General features: G+C 51.1%; 1 protein-coding gene and 1 long non-coding RNA gene across 6 annotated transcripts in view; one reads left to right on the forward strand and one right to left on the reverse strand.

Moving 5' to 3' along the window:
- The window catches only part of CLEC16A (C-type lectin domain containing 16A), a 234,178-nt gene that overhangs the window by 44,184 nt on the left and 167,013 nt on the right, over window positions 1–22,981 (reverse strand). For all 5 annotated transcript variants that reach the window (XM_027526429.1, XM_027526430.1, XM_027526428.1 and 2 more), the window contains 3 exons: window positions 20,601–20,752; window positions 17,682–17,886; window positions 15,674–15,838 (listed from right to left, as the gene is read on the reverse strand). In XM_027526429.1, the coding sequence (XP_027382230.1) occupies window positions 15,674–15,838; window positions 17,682–17,886; window positions 20,601–20,752 (522 nt within the window). The remainder of the gene's footprint in view (window positions 1–15,673; window positions 15,839–17,681; window positions 17,887–20,600; window positions 20,753–22,981) is intronic.
- LOC113883110 lies at window positions 9,583–12,094 on the forward strand. Its single transcript, XR_003508569.1, has 3 exons — window positions 9,583–10,855; window positions 11,036–11,177; window positions 11,854–12,094. It is a non-coding gene; the product is annotated as an uncharacterized LOC113883110 (long non-coding RNA).

Here is a 22,981-nt window from a genome sequence, read left to right on the forward strand (position 1 = left end):
GTGCCCCTAACTTCCTTGTGGCAGTGGCTCCCTGGCAGGGAATGTGGCCGGTTTGAACAGTATGGTGGCACATGCTGGAGCTCCAATGCTGGTGGCCTTTAAGTGACTTGAGGCCAGCAGCTTCCTGAGGTACCCGGCCAGCCCGGGATGCCCCCCTGCTGACCCAGCGGGGCCAGGAGTGGGTACAGGGTGCTTTCTGCCTTTGCTCTCTGCTCAGAGAGGGGACAATGAGCAGGCCGTGGCCTCCCCCAGGCCCGGGCACTCTTACTGGGTGCTTTGGATGTTGCTCTGAGCCAGTGGCCACCTCCCTTGGGCATCAGGCAGGAAACCTGGCACACACACAAAAAGCATTTTTCCAGAACACCCGAGACTTTATAAATGTCAGCTATTTCAGAACATTCTCCACTTTACTAAAACAGTGTGTGTGGTGGGGTGGGGGGAGGTGTCTGGGGGAGACTCACTCCATCAGACTGATGCAGACCTGCTCAATTCATGAGGCTGGAGGGTGCGTGGGACTCAGCATCTGGGCCCAAGTGTAGCCGAGGAAGGTAACACGCTCAGAAAGCCACAACAAAGGACAGTTTTACCCCAGAAGCGCCACAGAGGCTTGAAGTCAACTTAGCAGGAAAGGAAAGAACACCGAGCGGGCAATAACCTCCTTCTCAGGAAGCAGGTAGAAAGAGCAGGAGTCTGAAACCAGGCTCAGTCTTTCTGGGACGAGGCGCGGGTGATGCTGCTTCTGACTTTTGCTCGCTCAGCTGCAAAAGCGGGATTAGTCACAAGACGGTTTTAGCATATTTACCTCCTGGTTTTCTGTAAAGCAACTGGCCTGGTGCCTCGCACATAGCTGGCATTCAATAAAAGGGACTTTTATCCTGGGGCCTTAAAAAAGCCTGTGATGCTAGAAGCATATACCGCACACACCACGTATCTGAAGTTTTTATAAACTCGCAAATATTTTGGGGGGAGTCACTGTAAAGCACCAGCCGAACTTGTATGTCACACGGTGACATATAAGTATGGCATATAAGTATGTCACACGGTTGAAGTGTCTACTCTCGAACCGCGTTGTAAGGCTGCGGCTTTCAAGGACCTGAGTTCACAGCGGGCAAAGATGGGGATGGAGGAAAACAACTCATCAGACCCCATTTGCTGAGCTTGGACCGCTTTCCTGATGACTTTGGGGCTTTAAGGAAGCAGGCTGCTTCAGTATGAAAGATGTCACAAAACAGCCATTCCCGTTACCCTGGGATAATATTGACTTCTGGCCCTTCGGGGATCTGAGATGCTTATAAAAAAAAAAAAAAAAACAACATTCAATAATACTCTGTGTGTGTTTTCGGAAAAAAGCACATTTATACAAAATGCCACGGCTGGAGAGCCACAAATAAAGGAAGCTGTATTTTGGTCATGGGATGCTGGCTACAGAGAAAAGTATGACAGAGAGGTGGACGCTCAGCAGGGGTGCCTGGAGAGAAGCCTTTGGGGGCTCCGTCATGCCGTCACACTCTGTCTGAGACGACAAGCCAAGCCACGGGTGGGCCAGCCCTTGGAGGCCCCTGCCAGCCCCTGGGAAACTTTCCAACCAACACAGCTCCTGAAGCCCTCCTGCACAGAACGATGTCCGCGAGCAATGACGGTGCTGGGTCAGAAGCGGGGATCATGGAGACACCCCTGTTAAATGCACATGCATAACCAGGGCAACGAAGCCTGAGCGCCCTAACTACCGAGCCCACATGCTCTAGAGCCCGTGCTCTGCAACAAGAGAAGCCCTCGTGTGCTGCAGTGAGTGCAGCGCAGCCAAAAAAAAAAGGTACAGAGAACATTCCGAGAGAAACCAAGGCTCCTGGATACTCTGCCTGAAGGTATCACCCTTGTCCTCCACCCACACACTTTTATTGGTCACCAGATCCTGTTTGTTCCACAGCCTAGATACTTCTAGACACGCTTCATGTTTCTTACCCCAGGGAAATCCTTGTGCAAGGGGGCGTGGAGGCGCTCTTATTTGTTAAGGATAGAAAAAAAAAATTGGCCACAACCTAAACATCCATCAATGGGAGATTGGTTAAATAAACAGTGGTTTGCCTACGAGACCGACTGCTCCTCAGCAGTCAAAAATGAATGAGGGCGCTCTTATGAACCCACATAAAACAAATGCAAGACATTACTGAGTGGAAATAGCACTCATTTAGGTTACAAAAAAAAAAAAGAGGCAATATAATACTGTGCTACAAGTACAGCATGTGTGTGTGTGCTGAGTCGCTTCAGTTGTGTCCGACTCTTTGCGACCCCGTGGACTGGAGCCCGACAGGCTTGTCTGTCTGTGGAACTCTCTAGGCAAGAATCTTGGAGTGGGTTGCCATGCCCTCCTCCAGGGGCTCTTTCTGACCCAGGGATCGAACAAGTGTGTCTTACGTCTCCTGAATTGGTAGGCAGGCTCTTTACCACTAGTGCCACCTGGGAAGCTCAGTATAGTGTATAAATACCCAGAAAAAAAAAGACTAAAAGGACATGACCCAAGCAGAGGAAGAGGGCACCTCTGCAGAGAGGCCTGTTCTCATTCACAAAATGGGCACAGCCCGCACTGCTCCGGAGGTCAGTGCCAAGGGAGGGGTCCCTTCTGTGCCCCCTTCACCCCTGCCCTCCAGACTCCAGTCGACCAAAACCCAAGCCTCCTGACTCATCGCTCCCCTTGCTGACAACCTTCCCTTCTGCTTCCAGGGCAAAAGTCCAACCCTCTTTTGCTAGCAGCCTTCACCATCTGACCCCGCCCAGCTTTCCAGGCTGTCCCGTCACTCCCCACGGCCCTGCCACTCAGTGTCACCTGCTCGTTCACGCGCTGTCCCCCCTACACCTGCCTCTCTGCTCTGCACAACCTGCTTATTTATTCTTGGCCACGCTGTTCTTTGCAGCTGTGCGCGGGCTTTCTCTAGCTGTGGGGTGCGGGTTTCTCATCGTGACGGCTTCTCTTTTTACGGGCTCCTGAGCACAGGCCCAGTAGTTGCAGTGCACGGGCTTAGTTGCCCCATATCATGAGGGATCTTCCCGGACCAGGGATCGAACCTGTGTCTCCCACATTGGCAGGTGGATTCTTAACCAATGGACCACCAGGGGAGTCTTGCACAACCTGTTTATAAGTCCATCTCCCCCATCTAGTCCTCTCTATATGCTCAGTATTTATTTGACTCACAGAAGACCTCAGAAAGCACCCTGCTTTTTGCCTGAACCTAGTTAGTGTATTTGTCATGTAACTCCTTGGAATTTTTAAAATCCTTTAAAAAAAAAAAAGCCAGTTCTTCCCTCACCTGCCCCCTCCCCAGTTCCTTCTCCTGGTGATCCCCTATCTTGGTCCCTAGGAGCTGCCATGCTTTGAGGGGGCCATTCAGGGCATAGGGGCCTCCCTGGTGGCTGTGACGGTAAAGAATCGGCCTGCAACGCAGGAGACCCAGGTTGGATCCCTGAGTCGGGAAGATCCCCTGGAGAAGAAGATGGCAACCCACTCCAATATTCTTGCCTGGGAAATCCCAAGGACTGAGGAGTCTTGTGGCTATAGTCCATGGGTCGCAAAGACTTTAGGGCATAGAAGGGAGGAGAGGACACGTGGAAAACCCAATTGCTTAAGCCCCTCTGAACCTTCAGTGCTGTGACTGCGTCTGGTCCCCACTTTCTGTTTTGGTTCTTCTCCAGCCTCACAGGTCCTTGTGAATTAACAACTCTTCTCCCAGCTGTCCGCACACTTAGCAATGCTGCTGACTTGGCACCTCACCCTCTTGGATCCAGAGGTGGGCATTGTGACTGGTTCTTGGGAAGTGGTAAAGTGATTCTCAAACCCTGTCCCAGGGGAGCCCTGGGGTTCCTTGAGCTAGTCAGGGACATTTTAAGGCCAAAAAAAAAAAAAAAAGAATTCAAATCAAAGTAGTCTTTTTCCAATTCACAGATGAAATGAAGGGCTAGAATCTGCTCAGTTTCTAGGTTTTTATCCCACAAATGAGCCTTCGATCCTCTGCATTTGTTATCACTTGTCCACTAATAAGAACTTACAGCTGATAAAACAAAGGACTGCAAAAAAGAAACGCTGATAGAAAAAGGCTTAGAAAGTTTCTTCAAATAAAGTTATGGACTTTCCTGTAGATGCAGAGATTTGCACCCGTGTTCTCTGCTGGTTTCTGTGCTCCTGAAACGGGACACAGTGACAGTGACAGTCCCCAGGGTTCCCCAAGCACACGCGGTCCAGTGATGCTCTGCCAGCAGACAGTCTTCAGGACTGAAGACACGGGGGTGCATGGAGTGGGAAGCAGACAGGCCAGGCACACTCCTCGCCTCTGAGCTTGGGTTTCCTGATCTGCACACGGAGGACAGGGGCCAGCCACCCAGGGCTGTTGTGTGGCTCAGCGGGAACTGCCCCGCTCGGGCAGGTGTGGAGTTGATGATCCACCAGTGTCACAGATGTGCCGGAGTGTGCTGGGACCAGGGCTGCAGGGGACAGGTCTCTGTTCATCTCTGGTCCTGGCTCTGCCTCTAAGAGCTGTGATTGTTGTTGATGTTTGGTCACTCAGTCGTGTCTGACTCTCTGAGACCCCACGGACTGCAGCACGCCAGACCTCCCTGTCCTTCACTATCTCCCTGAGTTTGCTCAAACTCATGTCCACTGAGTCGGTGATGCCATCCAACCATCTCATCCTCTGTCATCCCCTTCTCCTTCTGCCCTCTATCTTTCTCAGCATCAGGGTCTTTTCCAATGAGTCGGCTCTTCGCATCAGGTGGCCAAAGTATTGGAGCTTCAGCTTCAGCATCAGTCCTTCCAATAGTTGTGGGATCTTAGGCAGATCATGTGACCATAATACTTATAGTCCTTCTGCAGGAGGAAGCACTTTCTGCCCTGGTGTTTTATCAGCACCCAATAAAAGCCTTTCTGAAACGAGCAACTCTGCATGACTACACAGCTTGTTATTTACAGTAGAAGGGGCTCCTGGATTATTAACTTTGTGCAAACTGATTTAAAGTGTGGAAAGGGAACTTATCATTTGGGGGCCGAAGGGTCAGCCCTGACTTATAACAACGACCATAAAAAACATGGAGGTAACTTTTACTGCACCTGTGTGGAGGCCTCGTTCCAAGCGCTTACGAGAATTAACTCTTTTTACGCTCACAGGCGCCTAATGAGGTAGGAGACATTTCCATCCCTACTTTTATCTTTCTAACTGTGGTAAAACAAACACAGGGCCTCTCTGGTGGCTCAGGGGTAAAGAGTCTGCCTGCCAAAGCAGGAGATGCGGGTTTGATCTCTGGGTCGGGAGGATCCCCTGGAGAAGGAAATGGCAACCCACTCCAATATCCTTGCCTGGGAAATTCCACTGACAGAGGAGCCTGGAGGGCTATAATCCATGGGGTTGAAAAGAGTCAGACTTAACGACTAAACAACAACAAAAAAATTAACATAACATAAAATGTACCATCGTAACTATTATTTAGTGTACAGTTCAGTTGTGTTAAGTACATTCACACTATTATGCATCATCCCCATTTTTCATATGAATAAACAGGCCCAGAGGGGTGACTAATTGACCCAAGGCCATGTAATGAGGACAAGGTGGAGCCAGGACTTGAACCTGATTGTCTGCTCCGGGGCTGTGCTAAGCCATCTCCTCTGAGGACTCACCTGGGCAAGCCCTGCTGCTGAGAAAAGAAACAGCACGAAGGATAAACAGAAAGAACAATGGGGCAGGACCCTGGCCATTCTATCTTCCCTTGGTACTTTTCCAGCTTTCTGATTGTGCTGCCATAAACGTGCTTCACTTCAACTAAGAAATCCGGAGTCGAGAAGCGACAGGAGCCGCGTTCTGGGAGCAGGGATGGGTGTGCCCCTGAGCAGCTGGGCCTCGCCCTGGCACTTGCCTCTTGTCCCATGCTGCCAGTGAGGCTGCCCTGTGTGGGCCCGCCTAAGCCCACAGAACATTCCAAGGCGTCACCAAGGTCAAAAGGCAGCGTGAAGCTGGGGTTTTGGCCTTTTCCTACAACCTGATGCCTGGGCTCCCAAGCTCTTCTCTGCCTGCAACCTGCTCCTTGACACACTGTCATCGGCTGACGTCCCCAGGGCACTCGCCTTCTTCAGTGTCTGAGGTGGGTAATGACCCCGAGCAGTGAGGCAATACTCAGTTCTTCGGAACTCTTTTCTCATCCCAGCTGCCACCTCTCAGGAAAAGCTTGTTTGGGGCCCAGTGGCTGGCACTGCCTGTGGGGTGTGTGTTTCACAAGAAGGCTCCTCAGACAAGTGCTGGTGTGTCTCTGGGGAAAGAGTCTTCAGCGGGGTGGCGGGGGGAGCAGGGCACATTCCAGCGAAGGGAACCTTGGTGTCCAGATTCGGGGATGTGGTTCCTTTGTGGGTGCTCCCAGCCTGACAGTATCCTCAGGCTCCCTCTTCACGGCTGCCCTGTGGGCTCCGAGAAGCAGCCTGGCAAGAAGGGACCTCATGGACTCGGCTCAGGGGCCCCACGCCTCGACCCAGCCACTCCAAGGCTGATTTCTTAGAAACATCTGCCAGGCAGCTTTGAAAGAAGTGCAGATCCTGCTGCTTTTGCTCAGGCAGGATTCTGAAATCTTGTTTCTGCGTTTTTATTCATGGTAGACCAGGAGCAAATTTGTATGAGGATGGCCTTGAGCAACCCAGACCCCAAGCCTGGTAGGGAAGCAGTGACTCTGGGAGAAGGGTGGCTTTCTGCATCACAGCCCTGCAGCTTTGTCCCCTGTCCAGCGGAGGTGGGCTTGGAGCGGGTGGACTCAGGAGCAGGTGTGTCACAGAGAAGACAGGGATAGGAGCGTGCTGGCTGGGCCAGGGCCCCCAAGAGTCCCCTCTCTCCTGACCTCTGCCCTCCCGACCTCTCACTTAGAGACAGGTGGCAGAGCCATCAGGTGAAGCTGCTCGGCCATCACCAATGCCCAGTGTTAGTCGCTTGGTCGTGTCCAACTCTTTGTGGCCCCATGGACTGTAGCCCACCAGGCTCCTCTGTCCATGGAATTCTCCAGGCAAGAATAGTTGAGTGGGTTGCCATTCCCTTCTCCAGGGGATCTTCACAACCCAGGGCTCAAACCGGGGTCTCCCGCATTGCAGGCAGATTCTTGACCATCTGAGCCTTCAAGAAGATGGTATTCAGAGGCAGAAGTGGAGGGACAGGTCTCAGAGGCACAGGAGGAACAGGGGAAGGGACACTCGCTTCCAGAGCTGTGCGGAAGGCAGAGTCAGTGCATACAAATGCCGGGCACAGTTAGTGCTTCCAGAGCTGTGCGGAAGGCAGAGTCAGTGCATACAAGTGCCGGGCACAGTTAGTGCTTCCAGAGCTGTGCGGAAGACAGAGTCAGTGCATACAAATGCCGGGCACAGTTAGTGCTTCCAGAGCTGTGCGGAAGACAGAGTCAGTGCATACAAGTGCCGGGCACAGTTAGTGCTTCCAGAGCTGTGCGGAAGACAGAGTCAGTGCATACAAGTGCCGGGCACAGTTAGTGCTTCCAGAGCTGTGCGGAAGGCAGAGTCAGTGCGTACAAATGCCGGGCACAGTTAATGCTTCCGAGCTGTGCGGAAGGCAGAGTCAGTGCATTCAAATGCCGGGCACAGTTAATGCTTCCGGTTAAACTGTACCCCACACTTCCAGAAATGGATGACTTTTCTGTCCAAAACATGCTGAGGGTTGGAGCTGACGATACGGTTTTTGTCCGATACCACTGAGGCCTAGGGTGGGGAGAATTCACTTTGGGAGCATCAAAACTGAGTCAGGAATGAAAGGGTCTGGTGGTGGGGGGCTCAGGGTCCGACTGGTGCAGACCTGAGTTCAAAGCCTTGCTGAGGAAGACATATCGGTGTGACCTTGGGCGTGTGGGTGGCTTCTTTACATGCAGAACAGGAAAGTGGTAAAACCTTCTTTCTGAGGAAGATCAGTTGAGAGTCCTGCATAAAGTGTTTAGCAGCTTAATTATGTTTTGCTTCAAAAAAAAAAAAAAATGGGCCTCAAGGTCAGATTCAAGTTTCTGTAACTCTCTGTAACTCACCAAGCCAGTGGCTGGGGTCTCTGATGCAGGGAGGGGTTAACATGGGGCTGGGAAGACTGGAGGGAGGTGGGGGGCTGCTCTCCTTCCCATGTGACTCCAGAAAGGGTATTCCGCCCCCCCCCCCCCCCCCCCCCCCGCCTTGGGGGAGCTGGAAGGAGAGAGTTGGCTTCAGTTTTATAATCGGAAACAAGAAAAATAACAGGCTTGAAAAAAGGAGTTTCTGGGAAACACTGCCCGAGATGACATTAGCACCTAGTACGTTCTCCCCAGGGGAGAAGTCAGAACTGAGGTCTATGAATTAAACAAAGATTTGTTTTCTCCTGCCCCACCCCACACCTTTTTTTTTTTTTTTGGATGACAGTTCCAGGCTTTGTGGTCAGCTGGGCTGGCACCAGGCGCACTGCGATCCTGCATTCTTCTTCAGTTACTCAGCTGCCAAAGGCTGGTCCTGGAACGAGGCTGCCTTTCCACAGAACTATTAAGTATTCTGGGTCAGGGACTGATAAGGCTGGTTTATTTGCCTTTGACAACGATCACACCTGGGGAAGGTTCGGCACTTGCCCTTGTGCTCAGGGATTTCAATGTTTACGCAGAGACAGATGGTGCCCCGAACCCAGCAGGACAGGAAAGGAGAAAAGCTGACCCTCCTGCCAGCACACTGAGCCCCCCACTGACCGGGGCAGAAGCCCGGCCTGGGGGTGAGAGAGGCAGCAGTGACCCAGCCCAAACTCCAGCTACCAAGCCTCGCCCGCTTCCTGCTCACCGGGCACCGACTGGCTCATGGAGTGTCAACCAGTGAGGGCAACAGAAACAGGGCCCCAGAACCTTCTATGCTCACGAAGTGTCGACCAGAGAGGGCAGTATAAACAGGGCCCCAGAACCTTCTATGCTCATGAAGTGTTGACCGCAGAGGGCAATTGAAACAGGGCCTCAGAACCTTTTACACTAGCATGGCACAGTGATGGACAGGACAAGTGGGCAACTTTAGTTAAAGGGAAGGGCTCTGAAAACTGCGCCTCAAAAAGTTAAATTCGCATTCAACCCAGCAATTCCACTCCTAGGTAGAAATCCCCAAAGACTGAACATAGGTGTTCAGACAAAAACTTGGCGCGCACACACTCATAGTAGCTCTATTTGCATTGGCTCAAAGGTGGAGACTGCTGCCAAGGCTGCCAACAGGTGGAAGAACGAATGCACCAAAGGGGGTCCAGCCACACAATGGGGTATAACTCAGCCGTGAGAAGGAACAGAGCTCTGACACATGCCACAACGTGGATGCACTGCCAAAACATGATTCTCAGCTAAAGAAGGGCCTCCCTGGTGGGCCAGATGGTAAAGAATCCGACTGGGACGTGGGAGACCCAGGTTTGCTCCCTGGGTCGGGAAGATCCCCTGGAGTAAGGGCATGGCAACCCACTCCAGTATTCTTGCCTGGAGAATCCCGTGGACAGAGGAGCCTGGCGGGCTACAGTCCATGGGGTCACAAAGAGTCAGACACGACAGAAGTGACTGAGCACACATGCACGCAGAGGGGTTAGTAGCCCAGAATGTGAAGGTACCAATGCCACTGAATGGTGTTTTTTCCAAATAGCTGGTTTTATGCTGTATGAATTTCACCATAATAGAATAAATAAAAGCCAGCTGCTCTATGGGGTGGGACTGGGGCAGCGGGTGTTGAGGCCCCTGGGGAGGCCTCTGAGGAGAAATTCGAGCAGGACCCTGAACGCTGAGAAGGTACCAGGCTCGCAGAGGGTTCCTGGTTCTAGCCAGAGGGCAGTGTGAGGACAGTGGTCCTTAAGGGGACACGCCTGGCGCTCAGGAGGTGCAGACAGAAAGCCAGCGCGACTGAGATGCTGGGCTGTATTATCCGCCAAGAGAGCCCAGGACAGAGAAGAGAGAGGAGCTGATTGTGGAAAGTGGACAGGGGCCAGATGGCGCAAGACTACCCTAAACAGGGTGGAGGACAGTGAAAGAGGCGGACAGACCCTCCCTGGAGGTGAAAGACTGGTCCAGGGCAGTTGACGGTCCTCAGCTGGGGAAGGGTCACTTTTGTTCAAATACGTCATTGAGCCCCGATCATTGAGCGCCAGTGGGCATCAACGTGCCTGGCTGTGTCCCACTGCAATCCCCCAACAAGTTGGGCCCTAGAGCCCTTCTGTTTGGGTAAGAATTAGGCAGGGCTTGGGTAGGACCCGACCAAGAGGGACTGTGGGGGTCTGTCATCAGCCCCCGCCCCCACCCCCAGGTGTATGCCTGAGAGCAGCCCCTGGGCCAGAAGAAGCCCAGAAGAGGGGGTTTGGTTGGCGTGGGGAGGCCAGAGCCCTGGCCCTCAGATTGGAGGCCACTGCCCTCTGATGCCCGGGGTCACTTCTGGAAACAGCCTCTGCTCTGGGGTCTGCTGGTCCATGAGTGTCCATGGAAAGACTGCCCTGTGGGCTAGTTTTGGATACCCCACCCCCTCTTGGCAGGTTCTGGCAATCGGCTGTCACTACAGGTCAGTGGAATGGGTCCTGGAAGGCACCAGCCATGGAGCACTGACCTCAGAGCTGGACTCTAGACCTGGATGTGCCCGCCCACCCAACACACTGGCCACTGCTGACCCTCTCTCCCTGGCCAGGCACGCTCACCAGCCTCTGCACTCCTGGAGCTGAACATTCTGTGGGGACGAGAGCCATAAACATAAAACTGGCCAATAAATAGAATATGTGATTTTTTTCAAAGCCAAATGGGACAAGAAAAATACATCGAAGTGGCCAGTCGCCTATTAGCCCTGATTTATATTCTACTTATAACATCTCATCCAAGGAAATGAAAGGTATGTGCTCATCAAATATAATCATATAGAGCTTTGAAAGGGGAAGAGAAACGGCTCTGTGACAACTCCCCGGGCCTGCAGAGAACAGCAGGAGACATGTCACGATCGAGCCAGCCCCTCCAGCAGCCACCCCGGGGCAGGTGGCCAGCCGTGGTTTTTCCCTTGTCAACTCCTCTCCAGGCAGGGGGTATGTTGCAACAGTGCAGTCCACGCAAGGGATGGACACAGAGCAACACCCGGACGGCGGGTACGGACGCCACAGCATCACAGGCCAACCTGGGCCGGGCTTGCGAGGAGCCCTCTGGCAAACTCTTTGAGGAAGGTGAGTGCGGTGACTCTGACGTGCAACCGACGGGACTCGCATCTCACTCGCTTCGGTGACAGAGCTGAAGCTGAGGCGGGGGGATGCCGCTGAAGACCTGGGGGAGGGTCTCAGTTCCCTGGTGTCCCCTGCCGAAGTGCCGCAGCTTAAACTACCCAATGTCTGGAGCCCCTGCGGGAACTCGTTGTCTCCCGAGTGTTCTCGCAGGGAGAAGGGCAACAGGTGGGCGCTGCCCTGAGGCTGTGCAGAGACTGAGGATGGAGGCTCACTCCTCACTCGGTGAAGGCTGAATGAAGGCGCCGTGTGACGGGGACATTCCAGGTCCCCACAGGAGTGACACTCTTCCTGGGGGGAGAGGGTACCCAAATATGTCGGCCAGGTACAGAGCTGCTGGGCCACGCAGGCTAATGTGACGGGGCTGAGGGGGGCAGCGGGGATCAGGAAAGGCCTCTCTGAAGAGGCGGCATGCAGCTGAAGCCTGAGTGATCATCAGGAAGTGGCCGCATGAAGATCTAGGGAGGAGCATGCAGGGCCAAGGCCCTGGGGCAGGAGAGAGCACCGTGAGCTTTGGCGGTGGTTCTCAAAGCGTGGGCTGGGGAACCCTGGGGGCGCCTCCCAGGGTCAGAATTCTCATAAAGATGACGACGGCATTTTCCTTTTATACTCATTCTCTCAGGAGGATGCAGAGGAGCTTTCCGGAGTCCATGCCAGCATGACAGATTGAAAGCAGAAGAAGCTATGAGAAAACCCAGCTGTTTTCTATTAAGCCAGATATTAAGGAGATTTGCAAAAATATAATATTAACTTTTATTTGTTTTGTTTTGCAAAAGACTTGTAGTTCATAAAGAACTATACTATTTATTGCTTTACATAGGATGGGTTATTATTATTTTTTAAATAAATAAATTTTAAAAGTATGTCTCAGTTTTAATTTCCAATAGCTGAAATATGGATAAGTATAATCCATACAAACTAAAGATCTCTGGGTTCCTTAATGCTTTTCAAAGAGTATAAAGTGGCGCTGGGCCTTCCCTCGCACTCCAGTGGCTAGGACTCCATGCTTCCACTGCATGGAGCACGGGTTCGATCCTCTGTCGATGAACTAAGATCCCACATGTCACACAGCCAAAAAATAAAAAAAAGAAAGGAGGGATCCTGAGGCCCAAACCTGGAGACACGCTGACTTGGAGGAGCAGCAAGGGTGGGGGGCTCAGGCAGGGGATGGGGTGAAGGCTTTGGGAGCTGCGTCTGAGAGGCTGGCCGGGGCTCATCGCACAGCGAGCACTGAAGGCCAGAATGAGAGACCTGGATTTTGTTCTAAATTCAACGAGGAAGCTACAGGAGGGCGGCAGGGAGAGGCATGATGTGATGATGTGATTTATGTTCTAGAAAGATCCCTCTGGCTGTGTGGAAGGGAGGGGACGAGCCTGGAAGCCAGGGAACGTGTGGGTGCTGCTGCCGTGAGTGGGGGAGAGACGCTGGGGGCCGAGAGAGGGAGCAGGACCTGGTGTGTTCTGGAGGCAGAGCAGAAGTGGGTGTGGGAGAGTGAAGAGAAAAGATGAGGGATGATGCCAAGATGCTGGATGGCTGTGGGGCCAAATTCTGAGGCAGCAGGTGGTGAGGCACCAGGGGTGGGGGTGGGGGGAGCGGGGCGGAGGGGCGGGGTCCCCTCTATGAGAGAACGCTGACTCTCTCTGAGTCATGCAAAGCTTCACCACTTTCCACTGGCTCTTTAGGTCACATCTCTGGCCCAGGCAAGGACAGGCGGGCAGCGAGGCCTCTCTCAAAGGCCCTGGAGCAGGCGTCTTGCGGCCACATCTCTGAGAATGTTCCCTACCACCAGCCCTGCCAGGGGCTGTTGTGGGGAGACACTGCTAAGGAGTGAGTGGTCACTTTCAGGAGCTTCCTGTGACCTGCCACAGTCCCACCTGGTACCCTGACCCTGGGACCAGCAAGAGGACACTGGGCATCCCAGCTGTGCCAAGCCCTCTGCAAGGCAGGCCCAGGCCAGCGATGCCCCCGGCACTGGACAACCTGGCCCCTCTCTGGAGGTCAGGTGGGATGGGAGAAGTGATCGCACAGCCATCTGCAAACATGGGGGAATCATGCAGATGCCCAAGAACTTGACATTTGGCTCTGTTGATTACTTTACGCTCGCCTTGTTCCAAAGACGAGGCAGTGAAATGAGGACCAAGCTTTCCTCCTTAATCCATTACTTCCTGAGCTCAAAGAAGCCCTGATGACCCTAAAGAAGTGATTTCTTAATTCACAGAATCTTGTACGTCAATTACATTTCAATTAAAAAAAATTACAAAGTGTACTTATAGACATGTTATAATAAAATCACAACTGTGTGTGGGATTTCCCTGGCAGTCCAATGGTTAGACTCTGCCCTTCCAATGCAAGGGGTACAGGTTCCATCCCTGGTCGGGGAACTAAGATCCCACATCCTGTGCAGCCAAAAAAAAAAAAAAAGAATTCTAACTGTGTGGGGAAAAAAAAAAGGAAAGGAAGAAAGAAATGATTTCTTACCAGGCTTGTCTGTATTTAGTTAACCTAGACTTATGGTCATCATTCATGTCTGCTTAGCAACCATCTCTACAGAGCATGAAGCAATCTGGAGAATTTTTTTTAAATGTTTATTTATTTGGTTGCGGCATGCGGGATCGTCACTGCATTATGCGGGACCTTTCTCTGATGCGGCTCATGGACTCTCTAGTTGTGGTACACAGGCTCAGTAGTTATGGCTCACAGGCTTAGTTACTCTGTGGCATGTGGGATCCTAGTTCCCCGACCAGGGATTGAACCCGAGTCCCCTGCATTAGAAAGCAGACTCTCAACCAATGGACTACCAGGGAAGTCCCAATCTAGAGAATTTTTAACAAAGAACCCTTCAGACCCCTCAGCAGGCAGAACTGTCTCACATTTCACGGCTGAAACAGATGCAGGACTGCAGTCAGTCTCGAAACCTAAGACCGGATTAAGAATGGAAGCAATCGCAGGCTGTGGGTGGCAGCGTGACCTGGCACACTTTTTTCTGGGGCTATATATATTAAGATCAAAAACCTCCCCTTTGACTCAGCATTTATCCCACCGATACGTGACATTTGCACACTTACAACAAGGATACCCCAAGGAGAGTCACTGTGATGGACGGGCCAGACACTGGAAATGACCAGCATCACTGTCCAGTGTCAGCGACCAGCGTCCAATGCCCATCAGTATGAAATGTTACAGAAGGTTATTTTGGTCCATCCATACGAAAAAGTACTCTACCACAGTGAATGAGCATGAAGTCGGTTTACACATGCTTCCACGTAATGCTGACTTGTCAATAATCAAACTCAGTGAGATGCAGAATCACAAATACAGTATAACCCTGGGGTGTAAAAACAGACAAGCAAAACATGTCTGGAAGGACATGCAAGAAACTGTTAACCATGGTCACTTCTGGGGCTAAGCAGTCTTATTTTTCATCTTATCATGTCCTGTTTGGGTTTTAAGAAGTCATATGCTTATAGCATATACTATATGAATCCCATGGACAAAGGAGCCTGGCAGGCCACAGTCCATAAGATCGCAAAGAGTTGGACACGACTGAAACGACTTAGCATGTATAGCATATACTATATTTCTAAAATGAATAAATCAAATCGAAGAACGAAATGGGAGGTGAAGGGAAACAGGGACCCTGGTTTGGGTCAGGTTCTATCCACTGCATTCGATTCTTAACTGGGTAACTGCTTTTGAAAACATTTTGCAACATTTGCAGTTGAGGTTTGAAGCCCTAAGCGTGGAGGGGTGAAGTTGCAGGGAACAGCTTGGCCAGTTTTCTGAAGTTCTCTGAACAAAGGCAAGGTTCTTTTGTGAGAGGTCAGGGTGCAGACATATCAGAACAGGAAGAGGGTGCGCACTGGGCCTTGTGGAGAAGTGGTACTTTCGGCTCCACCGGGAGACTCTGAATTTTCTATTCATGCTTCTCTTTGAGATAGGTGGGGAGGAGAGTTACAGCTGTGCTTTGGTGAAAGTGGGAAGAGAAGCTCCCAGAAAAAAGACAGTGGCAGCCACCCTGTGGGCAGTGGGACCTTCTTGTGAATTCTCACTTCTTTAGGAGCTTAAATAGGAACCACACACACCAACTCTTTCTAGTCATCCTACATGGAAAAGGAAATGACTCTTCCACAACCTCGTTACTAATACTCTAAGTATTTCCAAGAAACTTCCAAGAAAGTTTCAGTCTTAATTCTGAGAAGCTCTTCTACATCCTCAAACAAATCTCTGGAAAACCAAACCCCGGTGATGGAACATCAAAGGGAAAGCCAAGATTTCTTTCTGGGGCTTGTGTTTGATCTTGCACTGGACTTTGGTAAGTTCTAAGAAGCTGGGTTTCTGAGAGGAGAAGGGATGCTTACAAATGCTCAAGATACAGAAGGTCCTGGAATCGACCCTCTCCCTCTCCCTGGAGGGGACAGGAGGTGGCGCGGCGGGGGGCTTACCTGGCACCCTGTCCACAGAGGCGAACACGGAGCGCTGCACCGTGGGGTCGCTGCTGCCCCGGCGGCACTGGTCGTAGAAGCGGAAGGGCAGGTGCTGGGCGGAAGATGAGCCGAGTCCAAACCCCAGGACCTCAGTCGTCGGCTGGATCGGAAGGTCCAGGAGGGCTGTGTTCAAACAAACCCGTGGTTCAAGCTCAGCACGTACGATGGGAGTGTAGGTGATGAGACTTTGGGTGGCTGTAGTTGGTGTGGCTGTGGCCCAGCCAGGCACATCCCTGGGGCATTTCTAGGCAGGCAGCCGGTAGCCTTGAGCTGGGGAGACCAGCGTGACACCGAGGGTCTCGACTGAGGCTCAAAACACAAGGGGCGCCTTGCACGGGGTTCAGAGAGGAATGCCAGGCCTATCTTCACCTCAGATTCTCGGTTTCCATACACAAAAAACCGTACCAAGGCTTAGCATTATGTACGGTTTCAGACTCCGAACCAAACGGGGCCAGTTGTGCCACGAAATTCACAAATCTATGCGTGCAGGGAAGTGTGTGTGCGAGAGAACACCACACACCTGTGCTTGTGTGTTTATGACTGTGTGCGTGTATCTGTCGCTGTCTTCCCTTCCACACACAAATCTCACAATACAGCAAAATTTGGAGGGGCCCTTTAGAATTTATTTAAGAAATACCCAACGCGTGGGACTTCCCAGGAGGTACAGTGATTAAGACTCCACACTTCCAACACAGGGGACCACAGGATCAATCCCTGATCGGGGAACTAAGATCCCAGATGCCGCATGGCATGGCCAAAAAAAAGAAGAAGGAAATACCCAAGGCGTTAGTTCTAACAGCCACTTCACAGCATAATTCTCCATTTTCAAATGAAATATTTAGCCTTCATGCCAACTGTGAGAGATTGCTTTACATTAAAAAAAAAAAAAAAACACTCTGGAAATAAATCTTTAGAGAAAGGACTGAATGATTTAAGTTACTTTGCACGTTACAAAATGCTTCTGTAATGATTTTGGAGGCCAAGTTTCAGCTAAGTGAGAAATAAGATGCAGACTATGTGTGATGAAGGCCTGCGCCGATCAACGGAGCACATGCCGGAAATAACTGAACCCACCATGCCCAGAAACCCCGCCCTCTAAGTGTTTATTTTCAGGAGACCCCTCAAGAACACTCCCCTTCTCCCCCAGTGGAAGGCCCTGGTTTCTTGAGATAGGCTGGTGGTGATTTCAGGAGTTGATAGAATGCCTTTTCCCCAAGGAGGATGCTGTTCTTTCTGCCCTGATGAAGGGAAGGCTCTCACATCAGCACCTTCTAAGAAAGCTGGGGCCTTCCTGACACTGGATGGCGCAGGGTCTCCTCACTGATTCACCGCATCCCTGCGCCACGTGAAATGACGCTTGCGAATCCAGTGCTGGGTCCCGGCCCCCTCATCAGGCAGGGCTGCCTCTCGTGAGAGCTGGGAACGGAGAGGAGGAAGGGACGGGCTTTAGCGCAGGAAGTCCTGCCTTTGGGTTCTGACAACCAGCTGCCTGTGTGGCTTTGGGCAAGTCACCAAGCCTCAGTGTACTCATCTATAAAATGGGTGAACAGGCCCTACTCATCTCCAGGGTGGTTTTAAGGGTCAGAGGTGGTAGACGAGAATCAAAGTGAAGTGAAGTCGCTCAGTCGTGTCCGACTCTTTGCAACCCCATGGACTGTAGTCTACTAGGCTCCTCAGTCCATGGAATCTTCCAGGCAATGAGAATCAAGGCACTCTGCAAATATAAGTTAGAGGACGCCGTGTGCTGGAGGGGAGCACCACTGTCTACACGGATGGCCGCACCTCTTTGAGCAGCCTCAGACATTCTAGAAACCAAACGCTTAGGATTCTCCACCCTCTCACCAAAACACAACTGATTCCTGCATCGCGGGTGTCCTCTCCTAGAGGAGTCATCAGGGCGCTCGAGGTCAATGTGAGACCCACGCTGATGGCTCAGAGGACACCCAGCGAGGGGTGCCGCACTCACCCGCTATCCTCTGCATCTTCATGCGTCTCGCCTGGATGCGGCCCTTGGCCAGGCGCTGCTTGGCAATGATGCAGCGGATGTGGTCCGAGAAGATGAAGGTGGCTTGCAGGATGGGGAAGGGCTTGGAGTGGGGGCTGGATGCAGGCTTGTGGATGGTGATATTCAGGGCGCGGCTGTCGTCCTCCACGCCGGTCACCTGCATGTCCTGGGGCGGGGAGGGGGCCAAAGAAAGGATTTCCATTAGGTTCAGTTAGGAAGGGCGTTCCGTTAGGAAGGTCGCTGCTTGGAGGCTGTGGACCCACGTCTCCTCTAGAACAAGGGCCCTCAGACTGAAGTTTGCTTTTGTTCTGAAGGAGACCATCAGTCCCCAAGTGTTGAGGAGTGTTGAGGATGGGCACAAACCAGACCGGCCCTGGTGGGGGACGACAGGGTGGGAAGCACAGCCGGCTCAGTGGCTGGTGCTGGCTGCGGCAGCTGGTTTTGTCCCCACAAAGACTTGAGTCAGCTGGTGAACGTGCAGGACGCCAGCGGCCTGTGGGATCACAGTGCTTGACCAGGGATTGAACCCGCACCCCCTTGCTTTGGAAGGCGGATTCTTAACCACTGGACCAGCGGGAAGTCCCAAACCCTAACAATTCTTGCTTCTGAGAAACCAGAGATAACAAACCCAAGGTCCTAGTTCTTTCTGGCATGATTTCACCTACTAACGATTCCTTTCCTGCTTCTCTTAAGAAAGTGAAGGTTGCTCAGTTGCGTCCAACTCTTTGGGATCCCACAGATTATACAGTCCATGGAATTCTTTAGGCCAGAATACCGGAGTGGGTAGCCTTTCCCTTCTCCGGGGGATCTTCCCAACCCAGGGATTGAACTCAGGTCTCCCTCATTGCAGGCGGATTCTTTACCACATGAGCCACAAATGAAGCCCAAGAATACCGGAGTGGGTAGTCTATCCCTTCCCCAGCAGATCTTCCTGACCCAGGAATTGAACCGGGGTCTCCTGCATTGAAGGCAGATTCTTTACCAACTGAGCTACCAGGGAGGCCCTCTCTCTTAAGAAGAGGGCATCATTAGCTCCTATTTGTATGTCTCTGACAAATTCCTGGTCCCTAAAGAAAAAAGCTAACTCTGAGAAAGAGACATCTGAAGAAAGTTGCCCTTGAAAGGTAGAGAAGGACTCACGTAGACCAAGTATTAGGACAAATGAGATCCAAAGCCTCAGAATGGATTCTGTGCAAACAATCTGCTTCCCATTGAGGTTTGAGATAAAAAGCAGAGGACAGGAGACAAGCATGAAAGTCAAAGGCTAGAGGAGGGGGCGGAAATGTTGAAAAGGCTCATGAAACAAGACAGAGACTGTCCATAGGCATTCCACCTGGCACGGAACGTTGCAGTGGGGATTAGATGAGATATTATGCTTTTAAAATGGAGAGAGAGGCTGGCGCGTTGTAACAGTCTGACAAATAGGCGCTCCTGGAAGAAGACCAAAAGAAAAGGTTTATGTGGCTTTCATTGTCTGATGGACGACACGTATTAATCCTTTGAGGGAGAAAAACACTTTCCTGACACTAAATTCTAAAGGAAATTGATTATAAGCCTAGACAAATAAGAAGCAGCACTAAGTCACTTAATGGACAGTCTCCGACGTGGAAGTCTTTTTTTAAATGCGAGCTTCTTCAGATGGTTGCTGTGCACATCACCCTTCTGTAAAAGACATTTTTTAAATGGAAAGATCTTGAAAAAGAGGAGGCTGGGAAATGGTTGCAACAGCATCTTCAAACCCATGGGTGGTCATCTCGGGGAGGGGGGTCACACTGGAGACGGATGTGGGTTGGCCCCGGCAAGGCCTTGCCAGCAACCAGGACTGCCCAACAAGGAAACAGGCCCGGCGCAGGGCAAGTAAGGCCCAGGGGGTCTGGTGGGGGCACGGGATGGAAGGCTGTTTTCAACTCGCCTGGCTCTATGCTTCCTTTGACCAACCAGCTGGCATTAGTCACCATCATTAGACAAACAGTAAGAAAACCCAAGCTCCAGCTTGGTGTTTGGCAATTTAAAAGCCCAGGCTTGATGGAGAGACGGAGGACACAGGAACTTCCATAAATCACCAGCGGCAACAATCATTCTAGAGAGGAGATGAGCCCAGCCCAACTTCTTGGTACCTGCCCTAGGGAAACCCTGGCCCAAGTGCACAAGGAAGTCCAGACAGTTTTGTTCACGGCAGCACCATATGTGAAGGTAGAAAGCTGGGGACAACCACAGGGCACTGACTACCTCCACCTTGGGATGTGGGCAGGCAGCAGGTATAAGAAAACCAGAAAGTCTCCACAGACTGACAGTCAGGGCTCTAAAACATTCACTGAGTGAAAAAAAACAAAGTGTAGAATACACGCAACGTGACAGAATAAAGAATGCACACAGACACGCCCTCTTTTGAGTACCTGTGTACAATTTTTAAAAACAGTACGTGCACGCTAAGTGGCGTCAGTCATGTCCGACTCTTTTGTGACCCTATGGACTGCAGCCCGCCAGGCTCCTCTGTCCATGGGATTCTCCAGGCAGGAATACTGGAGTGGGTTGCCGTTTCCTACTCCAGGGGATCTTCCCGACCCAGGGATCGAACCTGCGTCTCCTGCGTTGGCAGGCAGATTCTTTAGCACTGGGTCACCTGGGAAGGACAGTACACGCAGTTCCATTCACACGTGCAGTTGGCAAAGCACCGTATCTGGTAACAGAGGAGGGGCGTCAGAAGTGAGTTTTGGTTAAAGAGAACTTGGCCCTTATCTGTGAGGTGTTCTAACTGCTGTCAGGGGTAATCTGTTCACACAGCCCTTATGTCATTAGCACTGGACTGTAAAGATGACACTTTGGTGGGTGTTTGCACAGCCAGTGGAGAAGAGCTTCCAGGCTTCTCAGCCATCGTACCTGCAGAAGGCCGGCGAACTTGACCACTCCCCAGCCCAGCCTGGACACGTCGGGCTCCACCAAGCTCATCTGGTAAATATCGACAGCCAGGAACCGCTGGAGCATGCCGCCGTCCTTGGCGACCACCGTGCACGCGATCAGGTCGCTGTTGTCTGGGAGGAGGGGGACAGAGAGCAGGGTGAGGTGCAGCCCGCTGCACAGTCTGAGCGACACATATGGGCTGGTGTGCGTTCTGTCGGGCGGCACAGCTCGGCGCCAGACCCCAGCCTGGCAGTCACACACACTGGGTTCCGAGTCCCTCCTCTGAGTCATGCTGGGCAACCTTCTGTACCTCTCTGGGCTTCAGACTCCTCATCCAAAAAATGGGGATCATGCCCAACCCACTCAAAGCACTGTTTGTGAGGACCAGCTCAAATAAAATACATAAAGCACAGTACAGTCGCAACGAACGACTTCCGGTCTGAGAGCGCGTTTCTAAGTCCAAAGAAGTTAGCCCAGGTACCCGACTAACAGGGTTGGGTACATAGTATTGTACTTGACTAGGTTTTTAATACTTTTCACACAAATAATACACAAAAAACAAACACCAAAAATTAAGAAGACATTTTTAATCTTATAGTACAGAACTTTAAAAATTACAGTCGTATCAAATACATCCCTGCTGCTTTTACACTGGCTTCTGAACATGCTGGGTTCAATAAAGACACTCTACTACTGCACTCTATACAGTCCTGTACGTTAAAGTGCACAAAAGCACAGCCACATGCAGAGGATGCACTCGCGTGTCAGCGTATGCCAGAGATGTGAACTAACTGACGCGCTGGGACATATGAATTCACGTTTGCATCTCTCAAAGTTGGCAACTTGAAGGTTCGTGTGTGGGGGACTTACTATACAATACTGGCTGTGAATTAGGCACTGCAACTGTAGCCAAAAAAACACCCAACAAACCCAGAATCCCAGTAACATTTCAGTGCTTCCCTGCAGGCGTTGGCGGGTTACACCTCTGACTGTGTTTGCCCAGATTAAGTGAAGACAGGAAAGGAAGAGCCCCCCGTTTGGTTACAGAATCATCAAGACTTCACCTTGGTATCTGACAACTTAGAGCCTAGATCTACATGAGACGGTGTGTGATTTCAGGCAAGGCACTTGGCCCCTCTAAACCACGGTTTCTCATCTGTAAAATAGGAATAATGTCCCTGATCTGGAGATGTTTGATACCTTAAAATGAGAACAGGTAGGGAAAGCATTTAGCAGGGTTTCCTCAGCTTATGCCTGGTCCCTTCTCTTAGCTGGAAGTTATTGCCAGATTTGATGTCTAATTTAGTGCCTGTCCTTGATGGCTTGGAACTCACCAGAGTAACATAGGGCCATTAAATCTCTGGTCTGCTTTGAGTTCCCTCCAGTGAAATCCTCTGTAATATGTTTTAAGAGAAATAGCTGAACCAGGAAACAACCTAAATACCCCCAAAGCGGGGAACCACGTGAGTATGATTTTTTTCCCATCATATGGAAAATTACATACCCATTTAAAAGTTATGTTTAACCAAAGTGTGAACTGTGGTTACTTAGGAGGAGGGAAGTGAGAATTGGGGGTGGGTGGGACTGTGTGTGTGTGTATATGTAGTTGTGTGCGTGTGTGTGTGTGTGTGTGTGTGTGGTATCAACAGGAGAACTTTAATTTTTGCCCTCTGTATCACTGATTTGCTTGAAATTATTTTAAAATGAGAAGGTATTCAATATACACTTTTGAAATATACATTAAAGACCCAACCAAAAATTGCAACGGCACTGGGAAAGACATTACATGTTTAAATGAACATGATGATAAAAACTTTGTAACTGTGATTTTGGTAGGTTAAAAGATAGTATCCCTACAAAGAAATACAAGCTTGGAGAAATATACTAAAATGTTAAAAGACATGTCTGATTAGAAGAATGGTGGGTGAATTTTTTTTTTTTTCCTTAAACAGCTTTATGGAGGGATAATTTATATACCATAAAACTCACCCGTTTTAAGTGTACAGTTTGAGTTTTGGTAAATTTAGAGCTGTGCCCTGTGACACTCCAGCGGTAGAACACTGTCAGCACCCCAATACATTCTGTAACCTAATACTTGGCTTCACTTTATTGGTGGTGGGAGGTGGGGGGAAAGTAACACAGATAGTAACAATCCTGGCCCCAAACACAGGAATTTGCCAAGGTTTTGCCTCCCCTCATTTCTGCTCTTCATTTAGACCTAAGGAATGACGGGCACATTTCTCCTCTGCCCTCTTCTCCCCTCGCTCCTCCGCCTCCCTGCCCTCACCTCCCACACTACCTCCGCTTAACGCTCTGAGCACACAGTCTGAGATCCTGGCTTCCTGGGATGTCTTCCGGTC

This window comes from Bos indicus x Bos taurus, chromosome 25 (assembly GCF_003369695.1).
Source record: "Bos indicus x Bos taurus breed Angus x Brahman F1 hybrid chromosome 25, Bos_hybrid_MaternalHap_v2.0, whole genome shotgun sequence".
In the NCBI taxonomy this organism is placed as follows: Eukaryota; Metazoa; Chordata; class Mammalia; order Artiodactyla; family Bovidae; genus Bos; species Bos indicus x Bos taurus.